This window comes from Pterocles gutturalis, unplaced genomic scaffold (genome assembly GCF_000699245.1).
Source record: "Pterocles gutturalis isolate BGI_N339 unplaced genomic scaffold, ASM69924v1 scaffold11310, whole genome shotgun sequence".
Classification (NCBI taxonomy): domain Eukaryota; kingdom Metazoa; phylum Chordata; class Aves; order Pterocliformes; family Pteroclidae; genus Pterocles; species Pterocles gutturalis.
In genome coordinates, this window is record NW_010143501.1 from 58,278 (window position 1) to 79,180 (window position 20,903).

General features: G+C 40.7%; 1 protein-coding gene across 1 annotated transcript in view; it reads right to left on the minus strand.

Annotated features, from left to right (window-relative positions):
- Positions 1-20,120, minus strand: part of LOC104470000 (diacylglycerol kinase iota-like) — a gene marked incomplete at its 5' end in the record, with an annotated part of 49,368 nt that extends 29,248 nt beyond the window's left edge. Inside the window, 9 exon segments of the mRNA XM_010084768.1 lie at positions 3,141-3,203; positions 7,750-7,949; positions 10,443-10,554; positions 12,034-12,107; positions 12,328-12,390; positions 13,276-13,331; positions 18,056-18,134; positions 19,307-19,444; positions 20,007-20,120. Coding sequence (XP_010083070.1) covers positions 3,141-3,203; positions 7,750-7,949; positions 10,443-10,554; positions 12,034-12,107; positions 12,328-12,390; positions 13,276-13,331; positions 18,056-18,134; positions 19,307-19,444; positions 20,007-20,120 — 899 coding nt within the window.
- Positions 20,121-20,903: the final 783 nt, after the last annotated feature.

A 20,903-nucleotide genomic window follows, 5' to 3' on the forward strand; every position in this document is an offset into this window, starting at 1 on the left:
TTTCCCTGTTTGCAAAATAACAATGAGGAACTTGCAGCTTTCTGGGATTTCACAGGATTGTTGAGGTTGGAATAGACCTCTGGGGGGTCATCTGGTCCAACATCCTGCTCAAGCAGAGGCCACTTAGAGCAGGCTGCTCAGGACCATGTCCAGGCCATTTTTTAGTATCTCCAGTGACGGAGGCTCCACAGCCTCTCTGGGCAACCTGTGCCAGTGCTCGGTCATCTTTACAGTAAAAAGATTTTTCCTGATATTCAGAGACAACCTCCTGTGTTTCAGTTTGTGCCCAGCACCTCTTGTCCCGTCACTGGGCACTACTGCAAAGAGCCTGGGTCAGTCTTCTTTAGATCCTTCCTTGAGATACCTATAGACATTGAGGAAATCCCACCTGAGCCTTCTCTTCCCCAGGCTAAACAGACCCAGCTCTATCAGCCTTTCCTCATAGAAGGAATGTTCCTTAGTAATCTTCATTACACTTCACTGTATTGTCTCCAGTAGCTCTACAGCTCTCTTGTACCTGGGAGGCCAGAACTGCACACAGCGCTCCAGGTGTGGCCTCACCAGTCCCTTGACCTGCTGTCAACACTCTTAATACAGCCCAGGATACCATTAGCCTTCTTTGCCACAAGTGCACGTTGCTGGCTCATAGTCAACTAGGTGTCCACCAGGACTCCTAGATCCTTTTCTACAAAGCTGAAATTTGATCTTAAAATTATTCAGTTAGTTTTCCTTAAAAAATCTTGGTTTATTGAACATTTTATACACCATGTACTGCACATGCTCTGTCTTTAGAACAGAGAAGTGGGTTTTCTTTTAGCACATACCATTGACTTTCTTCTATGATAGAATAAGAATCACTTTTGGAACCAAGCTTTTGCTCTGAATACCTGGATTTCTATCTCTGAAATTTGTTGTTTTCCAACATCTATCTGAAATTCATTTCTTTGATAGGCCTACCTGTTTGAAAAGATGTCCATCATAAGAGTGGGCAAAGCAAGAACACAAAAGGGATGTCAATACAAAGCAAAACATGTCTTTTTGACTGAATAGTAAAAAAGCATTTCTGAAGACAAACTACGCTGCCTGAGTTGACAGACTATATTAAGCTGGGGTTTGAGTTTTTGTTCAGGGTTTAGGGGGTGCGAGGATTGGTTGGGGTGGTTTGGGGTGGGGTTTTTTTGTTGTGGTTGTTTGTTTGTGATTTTTTTTTAAATTGTGGACACACAACAGGTTTTCCTAATATGTTTTCATAAACAGGATTAATTAGAAGATACCAACATACAATGATACAATGATACAAGTGGTTTTTAAGTGCTAATTCACCACATTTAAAAAAAAGACATTAGGCTCTTGAATAATTTAGCTGCTATCTAGCAAGTGAGTTCATTGGAGTTGCTGCCAATCAAGAGATTGCCAAGGTGGGGGGCGAGGCAGGTCTCCAGCTTCAATGCAGCTGCAGCCAATGTCATACCACTCCTCTGGGGGACTAGTCTCCTGTTTTGATCAGCTCTATCTGCTAATACGGCTTATGGCTGAGTTTGGTCACAGTATGGTTTTGATTAAAACCAAAGGATGGAAAGCTTTCATGTCAACTGTTTCCAGAAATGGTGCCTGGCACTTGACGTCAGACCTGCTTGTTGCCATGGATTTGTCTGGTGAGACGGACTCCTGGCTGAATGTGGTCACCATCACCAGACATTGTGGTTTTGTGTGGTGGGTTTTGCTTGGTAGCAGGGGAGGGGCTACAGTGATGGCTCCTGTAAGTAACTGCCAGAAGTTCCTCCAGCTCCAAGTCTGTTTGGTAGCAGAGGGGAGCAGTATCGAGATGGCTCCTGTGAGAAACCACTGTAAGTTTCCCCAGCTCCACGCTGGACCCACCCCTGGCCAGGGCCAAGCCCATCAGCGCCTCTGCAAATGACACATCTAAGAGGGGGCACAGTGCAGGGAGTGGGGATGCAGTGCCAGGCAGGGCCCAGCCCAGTCGGTTCATCCATCCAGCTGCTGTCTGCCCAGCCCCCGCCATGGCCCAGCCGACCCAGTGCAGCCCCCGCCCGAGAGCCGGGAGTTCCTCAGGAGCCAGCGAAAGACCCTGCGGCAGAGAGAGGAGCGGGGTGTGAAGAGAGGCAAGTACAGACACGAAGGTCAGTGAAGAGAAAGGGGAGGGAGGAGGTGCTGGAGCAGGGATTCCCAAGAGCTGGTGACGCACGTTGTCCCCGTGCAGCCCATGGAGAGCAGAGCTCGCCTGCAGCTCATGGAGATGGAGCTGTGGAGGACCCCATGCTGGAAGAAGCAACTGTGCCCGAAGGAGGCTGTGAATATGTGGAAGAGCCCCATGCTGGAGCAGTTAGCAGAGAATTGCGGCCCATGGGAAGGACTCTCCCATGAGAGGTACCCCACGCTGGAGCAGGGAAGATGGTGAGGAACCTCCCCTGAGGATGAAGGGGTGGCGGACACAACAGGGGATGGACTGACCGCAACCCCTATTCCCTGCCCCCTGTGTTGCTGGGGAAGGGAGAAGGTAGAGAAATCGGGAACAAAGCCTTTGGGCCCAAGGAGAAGTGAGGGGTGGAGGAAGGTGCGTTTTTAAGATACCCCACGCTGGAGCAGGGAAGATGGTGAGGAACCTCCCCTGAGGATGAAGGGGTGGCGGACACAACAGGGGATGGACTGACCGCAACCCCTATTCCCTGCCCCCTGTGTTGCTGGGGAAGGGAGAAGGTAGAGAAATCGGGAACAAAGCCTTTGGGCCCAAGGAGAAGTGAGGGGTGGAGGAAGGTGCGTTTTTAAGATGGAGTTCTCTTTCTCATTATCTTGCTCTCGTTTTGATTGTTAACAGAGTAAATTGTTTTTGTTCTTCCCAAGTCGAGTTTGTTTCTTGCCCATGACCATAAGTGGTGAGTGAACCCTCCCTGTCCTTGCCTCAGCCCATGAAGTTTTAGCCTCTAAACCATGACACCAGACAAGCCCTGCTCACCTTACTCAGGTACTGTGGAACTGCCCTATGCCTGCCATGCTGTTACCTGAGCTCCCGCTCCCCATTTGTCACTGGATTTTACTTCCCCATCTCCTGGTTGAATGACACACAGGGTAACAGCAAAAAACCATGGAACTTTGAAAGTAGAAAAAAGCCAGATACTCACACAGTGAAGGAATCTGGGGGAGCTGAGACTCTCCTCAGGTCAGCAGACTGCACTTTATGGATACTATATGCAGCAGGAAATGAGTGGCCAGAAGAAAGGCAGCACACAGTGTGGACAGACAAGGAAAAAGGCAGGGGGGAGAGAGAGAGAAAGAGTGGAAGAGAAAAAAAGAAAGAGAAAGACATACAACATTTAAACAGAAACAAAAGGAATGTGTCACATAAATGTTGAATGAAGAGACATGCAGAGCTCCAAGTTCACACTAGGAAGTCAAGGGCAACACAAGACATGCAAATGGATAAAATCACTGCTACATAGCACACAGGAGTTTTCTAAAGACATGAGTGAGGAGGACCAATGACAAGCTAGGCACACAGCTACACAAGGAAAATGAGGAGCCCCAGAATTTGTTACACAGGCACTGAAAAATTTCAAGGCAGCAGACTTTGAAAGCAAGTCCAGAAATGCAAACAAATATCAAAGCCAAGATCTGAATGGATGGAATTGTCTCCCAAGGTTGGCCAAATTTAGTCAAATGTTTAAGAAAAAAAAATACCCTTACTGGAGATTTTGTATCCACAATGACAAATTGTTGTCTCCATTCTTCTTTCATGTACCTTAGAGAAACATGCATTTTATATATGGTGACTCCTAAGACTCTCTTTTAGTGTTTATACTCAGATGGTCCCTTTGTTTCTCTAAAGTGTAAGGAATATGTTCTATCCATAAGCTCCTCCCTCTTCTTTCTCTTCCATCATGCAGGACACTCTTCCTCAACCCAAACTAAAAGTCAGCAAAAGCAAAATACCATCTTCTGAGTTTCAGAAAGTGACTGTTAACTGAAACTTACTGAGTAGCACACTAAACTGTAATTTCTAACCAGAAAATAACTCACAGAAAATTGAACCACAGCTTCTCTTCTCATTCCACACACATTTTGCTTATAGCTCACAAGAACCACATTCTTGGTTTGATCACAGCAAACCAAGCTATATGTTTTCTCCTTCACGTGTTACCATGATAAATAGTGGAGAACAGGAATGAGAACTTAGCCAGCAAGTCTTTTAAGGGAAGGAGAATAAGAACAGAATTCTCTTTTAAAGAAAAACTGAGTCCGCTGATCTGGCTATAGCAAAAATTTGCTTTTGCTGGTACAGAGAAGACGCGAGAAGAAAAGAAACCCACCTTTTTTCCCCACAACCGCACTATATACCTTGTTTCAATCCATAGCCAAGTGTGAACAGCATCACCTCATCCTGTATATTCCTTGCACCTAAAAAGTTGCTTCTGGCTTTAAACACTTGATTGGTTTGTTACTTATTTCCATTGTAGAGCAATGCATTGTAGGATGAGAGAGAGATTATGCCTGTCTTATGTTTGGACAGCCTCCATTAGAAACAAATGAGAAGCACTGTAACTGTACTCCCCAAGTAATTACTTTCCTCCACTATGCTTTAACTGGAAATTTTAAAGTTACCAGAAGAGTACAAACCATAAACAGGTCATCCTCACCTACTCAAGAGTGCTCATAATGTCTGTGTCACATCAAAACAGCTTAACTTTCCAAAAGTAAATACTAAAAAAAAAAATGAATGCTTGATGATCACTACTTGCAGCAACTAGTCTATGAATAGTTCAGGACAATTAATATACTGAGAAATTTGTTTGTAGGCAATTCAGCAGTGAAAGACAAAATAACAGAATAAAATATTAATTGCCAGTAATTACCCAGCTATGACAAAATGCAGCACATATATTTACTTGTTCCCTAATAGCTTGGATGAAGCTCCTTCAGTTTAAGTAGCCTCACAGAAACACTAGATTTTTATTCCTTAATTTGATTCCATGGCTAACCTTCTTGTTTGTTTTTGAAGACTAGAAAAGACTAGGAACTTTTACACTGTCAAAAGTGCTGATGAGTTTTTCCCCACACCTTGAAAAAGGCATATTATTCAGTAACAGATAAAACAAGGACTTTCAACATACAGGAGTTATAACCTTGAAGGTCTGTGTAGAACCATACGAGGCAGTTTCTGTGCAATTAGAAGGTACTGGAAGCACAACAGTGTGAAAATGGAAGGAAAACCAGGTCAAACAAGGTCAAATCACTTTTCTCATAAACAAGTATCCTCTCAGAGTGTCTACAGGTTTTGAAGGAGAACAGCTGCAATCAGGAAGATGGGCAAGCCTTACAGTCAGAAGAGAACCATGTTTCTAAAGCCCTACTGCTCTCAAGTGAGAGCAGCATGAAATCTCTGTTCTTCTCACTCAGCTACATTACATATGGGCTCTTCAATTTTAAAATACTATTAGTCCCTAGAAACTCAAGTGCATCCACAAGACAATCAACAAACTCACTATCCGCTCTAAACCCCCTCTTCCTTAAAACCTCCGGAACAAACCAGAACAGAGTAAGCAAAAAGAAACATCGTGAAAGACTTCTTCAAATAAAGTCTTGTTCTACTTACAAGACTGGACTAACTAAAACTCCAAAGAGCACTCCTACCAGTCTCCTTATCTAGCAATAATATCAAAGCTGACAGTAATAGCAACTCTGTTACTGTGATGTGAGACAATTTTTTAATCACTTTCCTGGCAAGCAGCTCAAGAACAGATGTCTAACAGTTGCAAATCAGCATCATTATATTGAATGAACTTCTTACAATACTAAATGCTCCCTAGAGTTTAACCTTTACTACACCATTCACTTTTTATCACCCCAAGAGATTCAACTCCTCGCTCTCATTTCCCTTCAATGCTTGAGAGCAAAGTACATACACACACACACAGATATATATGCATAGATGTAGATATAAATATATACACACACCATTTCTAATACAAGGCTGAGACTAGAGTATTTTCCCAGGACATATGTCTGCTGGCAAATATCCCAGCCAAATCAAAGGACTGACAGCTACGTAGTCTACCATAGCACACTGAAATCAAGCTAAACCACAAATAAGATCATCTTGACAACTGGCCTATATTATGAATCTGTATTTCCCTACCACAGTCTAAATTCAGATCTCAAAATCCAAGCCTAACCATACTAATTATCAGATTGAAATACCAGGAATTTTCATTTTACATTTGCATTAGCCTCCCTCCGTGTAGAAAAAGATGCCCTAGGATTGCTCTCTGCTTGATTCTTGCTTTCGCAAACGACTGAGTTGTGGTTGGATGAAATTGGGCATCATTGCCCACAGGCAAGAGTCTGCTAGTCTTCACTGCTCAAGAGAGATGAGTATACCTTATGTATTTTCCAGGCAAATAGGAACCGCACATTACAGATATGGGCTTCTACTGAAGCTTAAAGCATTAGTCTCAGTAAGAGAACACAGAGTGCTAAATTGAACAGGAAGATGTTGAAAGTAACCAGGGAGGCTTTCATTACATGAACAGGTTGACAACCAGCAGATGAGAAGAAGCTCCAAAGGGCTGGAATTGAAGTTTGAAGTGAAGCAATATCTTCCACTAGATGATACAGCTGAAAAATACAACCAACCTTTAAGATACACGAAGAGAAAAGGTGTGCCTGAGACCTTAACTGTTTTTTCCAGTTATATGAGTTAGTCTAATGAAAGATAATACATCTCTTCATAAACCTTGCCTCACCATTACAGCTGCAACAGCAAAATCTCCCATGCACCTCTCCAGAAAAATGAAATCCTCATTGCATGGATGTTTGAATGAAATGTGGATCCTTGATAACTTTAGACCTTTGGCTCAGTATCTTTGTAGAAGGGACAGACTGTTTTGCTTCACTTCAAGAATACCTGACACAAAACAGCAAAGGCACTTACTATGTCAGTCAATTCAGCAGCAATGAAGACCTTCTACGACAAGTACAATAATCAGCTCTACAAAATAAATTATTTTATTGGACAGGAATTTTCACAGGTCAAAATTTGAAATTTTTTTTTTTTTTTGTGTTAAAATATCTCTGCAGTGCTTACAAATAAGGTTTAGTTATGAAAAAGAATGTTAGCCCTATCTTTTCTTCTTTGCATGTTCCAGGTTTCCAGTTACCTTAGCTTTTCTTTATTCATCTTTAGACTACTCATTTCTCATTTGGGTTTTATACTGGAGCAAGATTCCCTACATAGTGCAAACAGCCCTTTCTAGACTTCCAGGTCCTTCTCCATAAACAGCCCCAGGCAGCATGCTCCCACAACAGAGACTACACGATGTCCTGAGTAATTCTTGATTATGGCAATTTGTTACAGGACCTCCAATAGAGCTTAAAAAGCAGATCAATAAAGTTGAGAAAATGAAGCAAAAGAACTTCAAAGGCAAATGGTATACATATGCAGAATAGCCAGAAGCCAAGAGGCACACTGCTGAGCCTGCACAAACCTCTCTAAATAACTTAAAGGTACAACACCTTTCTAAAAGCAAGAGAGAGAGCAATCCAGAAGATAAAAGTATAAAAGAAAATCAAGTCAGTATTTACAATATGGTGGAAAGAGAGTTCAGAAGGTGGGATTTCTTGTTTTGTTTTGTTTTTTGTAGATGCGCTTCAAGTACAGTACATGCAAAATCCATGACTCAATATGCTGCCCCAAACAGGCCTCCTGCCATTAGGACATGCACATATCAAACTCACTCATTTAGCAAAGGCATGGATGTTCTCCTCTTGCTCTTCTGCACCATGTTGGCTTGGTTCCTTAAGGAGATTCGAATGAGTGAGGGAGCCAGTCGACATGGTTCGCCATCCACTTGCATGGGAATAGACTTGTATGTTAAAAGTGTCACCTCACGGCACTGATGCAACCTCTCTCCATGACCACCCACCTGGAGAGCAGCCTGGGAAAAACAAACCAACAAACAAGAAAAAAAAAACAAAACCAAACAGGAAAGACAAAGAAAAGACACATCAGAACAGACAGTTGGGAGAGTCAAAACCAAAATGCAGTTTTGCTGACAGCATCCAATACACAGCATTCCATGTGTAAGGCATTCTAAGGAGTAACAATGAATGCATTTTCACTCCAGATTTTCAAAGCAGGACTTAAAATTTTACAAGGAAAAGTGGCAGGCAATGAACAGATATCTAACCATATGCATCGCACATCTCATCACTTTGATATACGTCAATCATACTACACACACATACAAATATGTATACACACACTTGCATGCACAAATTAATACCTGTCTTTATTCTTAAAGTTTTCAATTTGTTTTGGTTGGTTTGTTTTTACACTAACAGTAATGCTACTAATTATTTCCTCTTTAAAACAACAACCCTAATTGGGTACATCTGCAAGACAGAAAAATTATTTCCCCTTCCTGAACAGGATATGGTCTTTAATGTGAATTAGATAAATCCAAAATCCTTATTATGAAAGTTTACAGAGCAACTCAGCCTCAAGACTAGACAGGCTGAAAAGAACAAGCAGAAGGATCTTTTTAAAAACAATCAAATATCACGTTAAATAACTAATTTCAAAGAAATGAAACAAGGAGGGCAATAGGCAGATCCTTCAAGTTCTAAGCAGACATGTTTGGGCAGAAATGTATTTTTTTAATTTGTAGTGTGACTATTAACTCTCACCTACCAGATGCAGAAAAAAAAATCCTATATTAATGCACTACTAACAGAGGCAGACTAAACACAAGACCTTAATTCTGCTCTGTGCACTTAATATTATGGATCAACGGATAATAAGGTCAATGACATTCGTAACACCTCTTATAACGTACTTCTCTTCCTTGGTCTCACAGACCTTCTTGGGTATGACCAAGCACATCTGGGAGACATACAGAGCAACACAGCACAGCCTAGGGTTACAGTGGTTCCTCAGCATCACAAACAATGTAGACTTGTAGACCCCTAGTTCTGAACTAGGCTTCCTTTAAAGAGAAACAGACTTACTACTTAATTTAAGTCTCAATCGAAAAAGTTGGTAGCTTTGAGATCACTCTAGCTACTGCGAGTATCTAGAGACATATTAGTGGCAAACTCAAAAAATATTCCAGCTGAAAATTTCCAGTTGGTACATGCTAGACTTTTGACAGCGTTTTCAGAGAAACATACCCTAAAATCTTCAGGGGTGAACTAACAAATGTTTGTTCCACAAGATCTGCTAGGCTAAGAAACAGAATTCTGCTTACTTGTAGGTTATTCTCCTAATCCACTAGCTCCATCAAAAAACATACAAACCAAAAAAAAAAAAAAAAGAATCCTTAACCCAGACTCCTAAAGAAATATTGCTGATCAAGGTGATGTTTTATTTTTGCTTACTTTGAAGATTAGATTTGTCTGAATTTCTCTTTAACGAAGCAAACACCATTATTACAGGTATTCACTGAATGTGATATGCACTGAGGGCAGGTCACACAACAAATAAATGTGTGAGTTTAGTGAAAACAGGCTTATCCATGTTAGCTTTAACCTAGTCCACACAGGACATAGCAGCAACAAAGGCCTAAGAGTATGGACTTAAGCATGACCTAACCAAACGAGCCAGGAAGCCCTGATATGTGCCTTGTGTTAGACACAGTAAATTTAAGCTGGTGTGCCTTAGGAAGATTAACACTAGCACAGGGATAACTAACAGCTCTCTGACTGCATTTAATCATCCTCTGAAGGGACTGTCACTGTGTTTAACCACTGTGATAGCAGGACACTAGGGTACTTATAGTGAGATTGCTTTTATAGTAACTCAGCTTTAGTTCACTTTAAGGACAGTATTGACAGAAAGTACACTGCCAAAATAAAAATGCTGGTTGAATTTTATTTCCCTAGCAGAACAAAAAGAGAGATAACACTTATGCCAGAAATTTTTACACAGCTATTACTAAATTTTCACAACATTTTTAGTAGGCATATGGAAACTGTATGGGTATATAATTGTATATAATATTTAATTTTAAAAAGAAAAAAATTTTATGCCATAGATTGCTGTTTCTTTTTAGCTTTTGTGTATTTCAATAATTAATCGATGATAAAACATTCCTATAGTGAAAACATGCATGCATGCTGGTTTTACTGTAATAATGTTGCTGTTTAACTTGGGAGCACTGCACATGCAAATTAGCCATATTTTACAAAGAGTACATTTTTAGTATTAAATAAATAACACTTCTTTTATTAGAAAACTACAGTTTCCCCTCATTAAAAACCTAATAGCAGAGCATGTTTTGGCCTTAGCTGACTATGCGGAATCACGGTGGTTCTTCAGTAATGAGGACAACTTTGCACTCTGTAACACCACTCACAGAATTCACCAGGTCTGGCAGCACCTGCAGGAAGTGCAGCACCTGCAGGAAGTGCAGCACCTGCAATACACTCACCAGTGAGGCCATGGTGAACCCAATGACTTCAATGTAGCCATCATCATGGCGCTGAGGCTCAAAGTCTCTATGATCTCCGGGGTTTCCCCAGGGCATTGTGCCAGCACAATACCTACAGAAAGAGGTTTGAAAAGCAAACTTTGAGAAAGCAGTTTGCCCTGATGGGTCCTGACTAGTAGCCTATTAGCCTGTTCTGCTGTCTTCCAGAAGTATGCAGATATCCATTCCAGGATTCAATTCAGGGACAATTAAAAGTTATGCTGGCAAGGACTGGACAAAAGGGAAAAATCTGTCTCTTGTTTCCGAGCTGGTACACCATCCATAAATGTATCCATCATAATTTTTAAGCAGGTCCCTTTGCGAGAGGAAAATGGAGAAACACCAGAAAATAGATAACAGGGCAACAGCACTTTGTTTTCCCCACTTGCTTTGCTTTCTGCAGATGAGCTGTTGAGCTAGAAAGCTGCTTAGCCCCTCTGCTAGGCAGGCATGGGGCTGCAGCAGCAACTCCAGCCTTGGAGCTCCCGTTTCCTCTCTCCCTGCTGGCTCAGAAACTCTAACAGCATAAGGAACGCAAAACTTCTCATAGCTTGAGGAGGCAGGGAGAAATAAGAAGCAGGAACAGATGCAGCTGTGGCATCTATCTTTCCAACCATTAAAGAATGGATGTAAAAGTGATCTAAGAGTGATAGGAGGGGGAACTTTGAAGAGGTGACACCAAGTAGAAGCTTGCAGTCAGGGCAGTGCAGGACTCAAAAGATCAAGTGCTTAGGACTGCATGTGGAGCAAAGTGGCAGGTTGTCTAAAGCAGTAGTCTCCAAAGTGGGGTGCATGCACCACAGGGAGTGTGCAAGAAAAATCCACAACTGACAAGACAGCTAGGGTGTGTGAAGAAAATATTGATTGTACTAATAATAAATAAGAAAAAAAATGTTTGTTTCATCTTATCACACTTTTTCTTAATTTTGATTTTTTGTGTATGTTTTATAATGTATGTAATACAGTAGTACATATATATAATTTACAAAGAAATACACATACGTTGGCTTGGTGCTCAAAAATTTTTTTTACTGATGGGGATACACAATCAAAAAAAGCTTGAAGACTACTGCTCTAGAGAGCAGGAGATGGAAATATAGCTGTATTTTAAAAAGTTGTCTATTTGGGACACCTTCTAACATGTTAAAAAACAGCACTTCTTTCAACAGTTTGGTGTTCCTTTACCACAACAATATTGATCCTTTCCCCACTCCTCCCTCTTTTTTTCACACTCTGCTTCTAATTAAGCAGAAGACCAGGTATCTGTGTCTTCACTATCCTGTTTGCAGGTTAGGTGCACAACTTTTGAAAGTGTGTTTATTGATCATTTCTATTATCTCTGTATCAGGATATTAAACTTTTTAAAGGATGGTTTAGTTGCACCCTATTGCTAAACCCATTCTGTATTGCTAATTAACAGTATTACAAACCCCCAGCTCTCAAGAAGGCAGCACAGTGGCAACACCCCTCTGGCACATCCACCCAGTCTAGGACAACTTGTAGGCTTTTTTTTTTTTTCTTTTATACCTCCAAGCATCTGTCTTGAGCTTACCTGGGTATGTTTAAAAACACTATACACTGGAACTTCAGCTCCTGGATCTTTGGAGTCAGGTCTGTACCATCACACTACAAAGCCAAAGTGACAGAGCACAGAGAAATTGCTGAATGGAGCCACAGACAAGAGAAGTGTTGCTGCTTTGTAAAAACTTTCCCAAGACTTTCCTTGGAATGTGTTGCAAATGTCATGCTCAAAACTGAAAAGTAACAGAGCCATTAAACTCTCACCTCACTCTCTCTCCATTCCCCCCTCTTCCCATAATGCTAGGACACAATGTCTTATACTTACCACAACTTTAACATGTTTGGATAAATCTCTTGAGCTTCTTTGCAGAAAGTCTGTAAAGGCTGCCTGCAAAGAGAAATAAAAGCAAGAATTATCAGTGCTTCCTCTCTTCCCTTTCCCCATTTCTTATCCCACCACAGAGCTAATTACCAAAATGCCATCCTTTAGTCAAAACTATTCTTTCTTGCTCTCAGGAGATACATTTTTTTTGTTTGGTTCGTGGTTGTTTTTCTTTTTTTAAATCATGACACTTCTCCTTTTGAGAGGTTAATTAAAGAATATCCTTGGGCACCCAAGGATTTAAATACAAATTCTTGCTCACATATTTGTTCCCATGTTAAAGGCACATGGTTATGGTGGGAGTCATGATCCAGACTTATAACCATGCATTATCAAATTAGTGTTTATCTCTTCGTAACTACATTCTAGAATAAAGAATTGCCCATGTATCTCCCTGACTGCACAAGTGGGTACTTTTATTTGCATATTCACACGTGAAAATTAGTCACTCCAAACAGCTGATCTCTGCTGTCCACTCCCCACAATCCTACATCCAAGGCTACTCCTCAAATGTACAAAGATACAGGCTAACACTCGGGGAATTTCTCTAGGAAAATCAATATCAATGTGCTGCCCAAACCCTGAAAGAAGCAGAGCAGTTTGTTAAGAAGCTTATGAGCCAGAAGCAGGGGGAGCAAGACATGACCAGTACTATGTCCAAAGGAGCAGCATTTCTCTCACCTGCTAAACACTGTAAAACAACAGTGCTTCAGCCACTTTCCACCAGACACCTGTGTGGCATTGCCAGAAACAGTGCATGTGCACTTTAAATTGCAACAGGCAAAATGAACTGGCATGAGCTCCTGATGTGAGAAAGTGAGGGGGAAGGTACTTAAGGAAACATTCAAACAAGTAAGTTAGCATCATTCTGTAAGATGAATCACAACTCACCCCTGCATAAAACATTTTATTTCTAAATCGGCTGTTGAATTTCTCTGGATTTGCTTCTGTGAAAGGATAAAAAGGAAAAATATAGTAAACACCCTAATAAAACAAGTAGACTCCACTGTAACTTCACATTCCCTGCTAAGCACTATAGTGCTTTTAGCACACATCACTCAGTGGAAATATTAACATAAATATATCCTTCCTTTTTGAGCGTCCCCTATCTGTGCCATTATCTGCTATTAGATTTCAAACATTGATACTGAATTATCCTCCTTTCCTGTAGAGCAAAAAATAGATGGAAACAAGAGCAAAGAGGTAGCAAGAATACAATCAGTTAATTTATCAGGTCTTGGACTATTCATCTCATGATCCTTCAGTACCATCTGTGCAAATTCTGTTTCTACCAATGTAGAACAGACCTCTTGAAGAATTATTATAAATCCATGAAACACTAACCCATGCTTTGAAGGAGGAGTAAAGTATTAGTAAATTACAAGATGAAACAGACACTTAAATTCTGATATGTTACAAAGAGGATATCTAGAATGCACAGAGGAATAGACATCTCTACCCAAATATTCCCACAGCAAAAAAAAAAAAACAACTGGTTACTCTAAAAGCTATTTAGAGAGCTGTTTCTTTTTGATTAGATTCCAAGTGATAGAGAATTTTAATAGTCCAATTGTAATGCACATCTAATGGTTAATTATTCTCACTGTTAAAATAAACGTGGCTTTTTTCCCTATCTTGAATTTTCAGACTTCAACCGCCAACTGCTAAATCTTATTATATTTCTCTGGCAGATTAAAGAGCCCCCAACCATCAGATAACTTCTCCTTGAGTAAATACTTACAGGCAGTGATTAAATCACTTCTTAACCTTCTTTCCAATAAGCTAAATGGACCTCCTTTAACCTCCCAGTATAAGGCATGCTTCCCAGAATACAGGTCATTCTTGTGCCACCCTGAGAACTGTATTCCTAGCCTGTGGCATCCAGAGATTTCAGAAGCAGCCCTTCTGACACTTTATTCAGTGGTAGTACCAACCACCTAGCCTTGTGCTCAGTGATCCTCTGGTGAAAACATTCAGTTATCAGGATGGTCCTTCTGGCTAAAGTGTCACACTGGTGTGAACACTTCTGACACCAAAAACCAGTGAAATAAACAAAGACTCATTCTGGAGTTTGGAAAGTAGGTATTCTTTATTCACAACGTCAGAGCACAAGAAGGTATTTTCCTCAAAGCAAGCGCCCCGGGTCTGGTTGTTATGCATATTCATTACCTCTCCCAGAATTTCACGCATAGTTAAGCCATTCCTTGGAACTCACTAACATATTTGCATATCTATTAGGCATGTGCTTTTTATCGTCAGGGTGGTCGTGAGGGGTCTCTAGTGGTCATCCTCTGCTACAGGTGGTCACAATTTCATGTCCTTTGGGTTAACTACTTCTTGGGAGCACGTGCAGTCTCAAGGAATGCTTATAAGAATTCATTTGTATCTAGTCAAAATTTTTTTACTATAAGCAGCTTAAAACCTGTCTTGTTAGACACTGGCCTTGTTTCACAGTTGTTTTAGACATTCCCTACCTAATATGGCAATTAGATAAGTGCTGGAATTTCACTAGCTCAGTTTTACTTGCCAAGATAAAATGCATGCCTTATATTGAAGCATTATTCTATAAAATTAAGGCTAAACTATCAAGACAAAACCACACTGATTCTATAAAATCAGAGCAATACCGCATCACTTCCAAATTACTTCTTCACAAATGACCACTTGAAACAGTGATTCTATCTCACTTTGAAGTCACTACATCTCGCAGCATAAGGCTCCATTTTGTAAGAATGAGCTACTTCTCATTTCTTGTTTGATTGTTTGCTCAGCTACTGTATCATCCACTTGTCGTGTTGCACGTGAGCCTGGAATGCAGTCACAGCCACCTCTTCTTCAAACGATTAATTTAACTGCATAAGTACATCTCATCTCACGTACTGAGCTGACAGCTCTTTACAGAAAGTCTCAACACCCCATACTAAGAAGCAAGAGGCTCCTGAAGGCCCAGTGCCTGTGCTTCACATTTTCTGATGTGGCTGTCCCGGCTGGCTCTGGGCAGCAGCCTCCAGAGCATTGGCTCTTCCAAGTATCTTATGAAGAACACTGACCAGAATCAAGGCCCCAGTTCAGAACAGGAAAGGAGCCTTTTTGAGGTCAGGGACTCAGCAGTCCTTCAACATACTCAACTGCTCCTACTTCTGACATAGCAGATGAGCATGGGTAGGGAGGAAGGACTCTTTCTGCAACGTGGAATAGAGCCTAAAGTTTATTAGAGTGCAACTTTTGTTGTAAATAACTGACTGCATATCCAAGGCTCACTCCATCCTCACCATTTTCAAGCCATCAAGGGAGTAGGAAACGGAATGTGTTAGACTCTCTGTGTTTGTGTGTAGTGGGGGGGTGTCCTGCAAATGAGCAGTCCTGTAGAGCCATGGGATCAAACAGCAGGTCAGCAAGGATGAAGTAAATTGCATCTCCCCTGCTCTACCAAAGCATAAGGATAACAAGGGAGGAAACTGGAAAGAGTCGCTACTCTAGAACACTTCCTGAAGAAGCAGAGATAAACGCTTTAGGCTTGGAGCCAGCCCTCAAGGCTCAGTCTGGTTAGTCACAAGTGTAGATGTTGCCGAGGAAAAGGCCACATTCATGTACAGGTTCCTCTGAGACACTGAAATCACTGCTTATTCTAAATATAGTAATTGACCAATCTCTATTGCATAAGTTCAAATTAATGTAATTTATTTTGGTTTGGCAGGACAGGGCATGGTGCCTGTTTTTTTGGGTTTTTTTTTTAATGCTATACGTAACTACTATAGCTCCACATAAGCAACTGCATACAACCACTTATCTTAATGGACCAAGTGCTACAGCCATGAAAGTGCTTTAAGTTTTGCTGAAGTTTTGCTAAGAGTTTCTCTGAATTGTCATGAATTGTAAATTAGATCAGAATCTGTTTTGCACTCCTTAATTCATAGAAACATAGAATACTTCAGGTTGTAAGGGACCTTTAAAGGTCATCTAGTCCAACTCCTGCCCTGCACTGGGCAGGGACATCTTCAACTAGGTCAGGTTGCTCAGAGTCCCACCCAGTCTGACCTTGAATGTTTCCCCTCTGCCACCTCTCCGGGCAACCTGTTCCAGTGCTTCACCACCCTCATTGTAAAAAAATTCTTCCTTATATTTAGCCTAAATCTACCCTCTTTTAGTTTAAAACCATTACCCCTTGTCCTATTGCAACAGGCCCTGCTAAAAAGTCTGTCCCCATCTTTCTTATAAGCCCCCTTCAGGTATCAAATGGCTGCAATAAGGTCTCCCCAAAGCCTTCTCTTCTGTGGGCTGAACAACCCCAATTCCACTGGAAAAATACAATAAAACCCACACACCAGCAACACCTCCAAGTCTATAAGCTCTTCTTTCCTAAAATACATCGGACTCACTTTGTGTATTTTAGCATGTGAGAGGGCAAGGAAGAAACCAGCACCAGCACCCATGACTTGTAAGAGCAGACATTTGTGCTATGAAAAGCTCCCCTGGCCACACATACCCACTCACAGACACACAGCTTGCTATGCTAAGTACTTTTTCACCCATGTAAATTTTTAAAACACTGGCATCTCTGGAATAATATCCATTCTTTACAGGGCTCCATAACTTCATTATTAAGTAATGCCTCCATTAAGTGACAAAGTAGTCACGCATTTCATCTATACAGTATATTGACATTCACATTAGCAATGCATAGTGATACGCATTCATAAAAAAATGCGTACGGCTGTCATTTCATTCCTGTGCCCTTTTGTGGCCCCTCATTATTCCTAAAGCTTGAAGCAGTCTTAAACACTATAAAATATGCATTAGCTCGTTCCATCATGTATCCTACTCTTTTTTAGCATGGCATTAGAGTGCTATCTTTTCATCTTGAAATGACACTCAGAGTATGAGAGTGAAGATAAGGGAAGCTGCGATTCAGAAAAAATACCTGCATATGAAGCTGAAATTACCAAAAGCTGAACACAGACAATTGAACAAGGTTTGTGTATACAAGCATACTTGCCTAAACCATGTACAGAGCAGCTCACATCAGTCCAAAGCCCACCTGTTAAGTCACATTTGGATCTGCATGGAGTGGTATAACCGCCATTGGCAAGGGGACAAACAAGATGCTACAACAGGTCAAACTCCTGAGAGTTTTGTGGGCATTAAAACTTTCCACTTGCATAGAGACACTCTGGTTCTGTACCAAGTCCTATTATATTATATTATACTCATCCATATTTAACAGCTGTTAAGTTTGAGAACACAATTATCCTCCTGCTACCCTGCTAATTCCATAGTCTTGAAGCTTTTCTCCTCCGTCCACCTCCACACTTGCACCTGTCTTACATTTGTTTTTCTTCCTGCTCTAATTCTGACACTTCTGCATCTGCATAAACTTCCTTTATATCTGTACTTGGTAACTCCTATAGAAGATCAAAAACTTGGAAAAGCTCCCCTTTTAGCGCTTTTCCTGCAGTGAATGCCGTTTTTTCTTGTACTTTTTTCATTTTTAATTCATGAAGTCCTTTGGAAATTCACAATACAATCACTTCCTTCCTAAATGTATGTGTCTTGGGATTTTATATTCCAGCCTTCCTTCCAAATTACAAGAGGATGTTAAATCCAACTTCATTTGTAATTCATAAAATAATTGCCCATTCCCAAGGCTAAGGAAATAAAAAGTTCCTATTACCTCTGGATTCATGGAACTCCAGTGTAACATGTGCATCAAAACCAAGGCTGAAGTAATTATTGAAGACACTGAGAGGAAGCTGTAATTGGATAATAAAAAGACATGTAAAAATAACATGAACAAAACATTCCATGATGTACCAGGAATCAACTGCTTTAAACTTGGCATTTCATGAAAATCTACAAAGAAGAAAGTGGAAGATATCAGGGAAATGTATGTAGAAGGTTGCTCTGAAGTTTAGTAATGGCTTGCGGAAGATAATCAGATAAAAAAGCCAAAGAACACAAAAACATCTACAGTGCTTTACTATAATTTAAGTATCTTTGTAAACACATCAAAGGGTTCTTTATGTTGTCATTGAGATTTCCCACAATGCTCCTCCACTTAACATGTCAATACAAAGGTTTTCCTAATTGCTGTCATTTCAAGCTCAGCATGGTGAACAAAACTCAAGCTGTATTCTTCCTGCTTCATATATAGCCAGGAGCAATGCAAGTCTCAAACAAGAATTCCTAATTCTATCGATGATGCATGAGGCAGGGAAGCACACATCTGGCCTCTTCATCATTACACACACCCAGCAGGGCTGTAGAGAGAGAGAACAGTAGCATCCAATATATAAGCTGGAAATTATAACTGAGAAGAGGAAAATGGTTCATAGAATCCTTTTTTTATGATTGTAACATTTTCAGCATCTCCAGTGAAAATGATATATTACTCTAAATGTGATCCCCTCACATAAAAATTTTCCCACTCCTCAACTATTAAGGTACACTAATGGGGATTATATGGAGACCCACACACAAAGAAGTTAAATACAAAAATAAACTACACCTTGCTGTAAAGTAGGAAACAGTTGGTATCCATTAGCAAAATCCTAACGAATAAAATTCTACATCCTGTTTTTCCTTTCATCTAATTTAGGAATGGATGGTAGTCACAGGGTTGCTTCTCCTGCCACCCCAGGTTAACTAGAGAAAAAAAACCAATGACCTTCCAGATAAAATGCTGGGGATTTTTTCTAGGACATAGTTCTTGAGATAAATGCTCAGTGCCTGGGAGTTAAAAGAAACAACTAAATGGCTGGTATGCATTACATTTCACACACCCCTGGAAGCACTGACACATGAAAAGAACAAAAGGAAGAGATGCAACCAGAGAATTAAAAAGTTTTAGAGCTTCAACACTCATGCAGCTTATGGTGTAACCTGAAGATGCTCTTAAGCTCCCTGGGAAAAAGAAGGCTCTAACCTTACGTGCCCCATCCTCCAGCTCATCCTGTGGCAAATCAGGGTTGCGCTCAACCTGGAGATTCCAGCGGTCCAGCTGGACGATGGTCCCATCTTCTACATGGCACAGGATCTTGGACACTGGCTCATCTGTGTAACCCTGACAGCAGAGTATCAGCCATGGGTAGTGAAAGCAAAGCAAGTCACTCACCGATTACCTGGCAGACCTCCCTCCTTTCACACAAGCCTAAAACACCAGATCAAGCATTCCTGAGAACATCTCAAAACATTGCTAAATTTTGATATAGCAAGCATTTTAACAAGATATTGTTGAGGTACACAAATCCTGGGCAGGCAAAGTAAGGCCATAAGGAGACAAAATCAAAGTGTATTTGCCTTGCCTGGAATAACTCCAGTGGTGTAGTCAAGGATAGATACAGAGAAATGAAGTTTAAACTGTGCCTAAATTAGAAGCCTGCATAGCCTCCTCAGTACTTGGCCTGAAATACCAGACAGATATATCAATGTACACTTTTATTACAACAATTACTTTGTTAGTAATTCAAGATCCCAGACTGGAAATTAAACCAAATCATTGTGCCTAACTGAAGTAGACCTTGGACACCGCCCTACCTGCTATATTAGCCAAAATGAAGTTCCACCCTACACAACTACATCAGAGCAGCAAGCCCACATGTAAGGGTACCCCAGTCAGTGCTTACCCCACCCCAGTTGAGGGTGCGGGCAAGGTCATTCCCAGTGCCAAGCGGAAGGACAGCCACAGGAGGTGGGGGGCTGAGTTGCAGCTCATCGAGGATGGAGAGGATCCAGCCCACCTATAAAACAGGAAACGTAGAGAAATGTTAGTCAGGAAGATGAAAAGGGATGGAAAAAAGGAGAGAGGCATATTTTGATCATATCCTCTTTACAGAGAAGATCAAGTAAAACAAAAGGGAGAAGGAAAAATTAGGATATCTGAAATTTAACTCTACAATTGCCTCATCTGAGGTTTCACCTTTCAGAGAAGAGGTACAGCAGTTTTCATGAAACTCCCATGCAAGCAGAAGCAATGGGATGTAAACACTACCTATCTTTAACAAAACACAGAGACACTGAGGAAAAGGAGCACGTAAGTTGTTGTTTTTTAAGCAGAAAATGAAAACAGATAGAATTACACCTGATATTACAAGGCTGACTAAATACTACTCGGAAAAATACTGTATGTAAAAAGGATGAAGAATAATATGGACAATTCAATAATTTTTTTTTAAATTGCTGTCATGCTAAAGGAAACTAAACCCTTGACAACTGTTATGAACACAGATGTGAGAAACACATTAAAACAACATGGTATCTCAGAGCATGTCCTGGAACAGGGGGTCCAAAGGAAGTCAAGCATGGACTTGCCCGCAGGTCTCCCATTACCTGGACAAGAGACCACAGTGCTGAATTATATCATTCAGTGGAAGGCATAATATGTATAATATATATTATACAGATAATATACATATATAAAAATATTCTAGTCAGATGTATACACACACATATATATATACAAAATAAAAGACTAAGAGACTAGAATAAAATTACAAACTCTAATGCTCAGGGTTGAAGGCTTT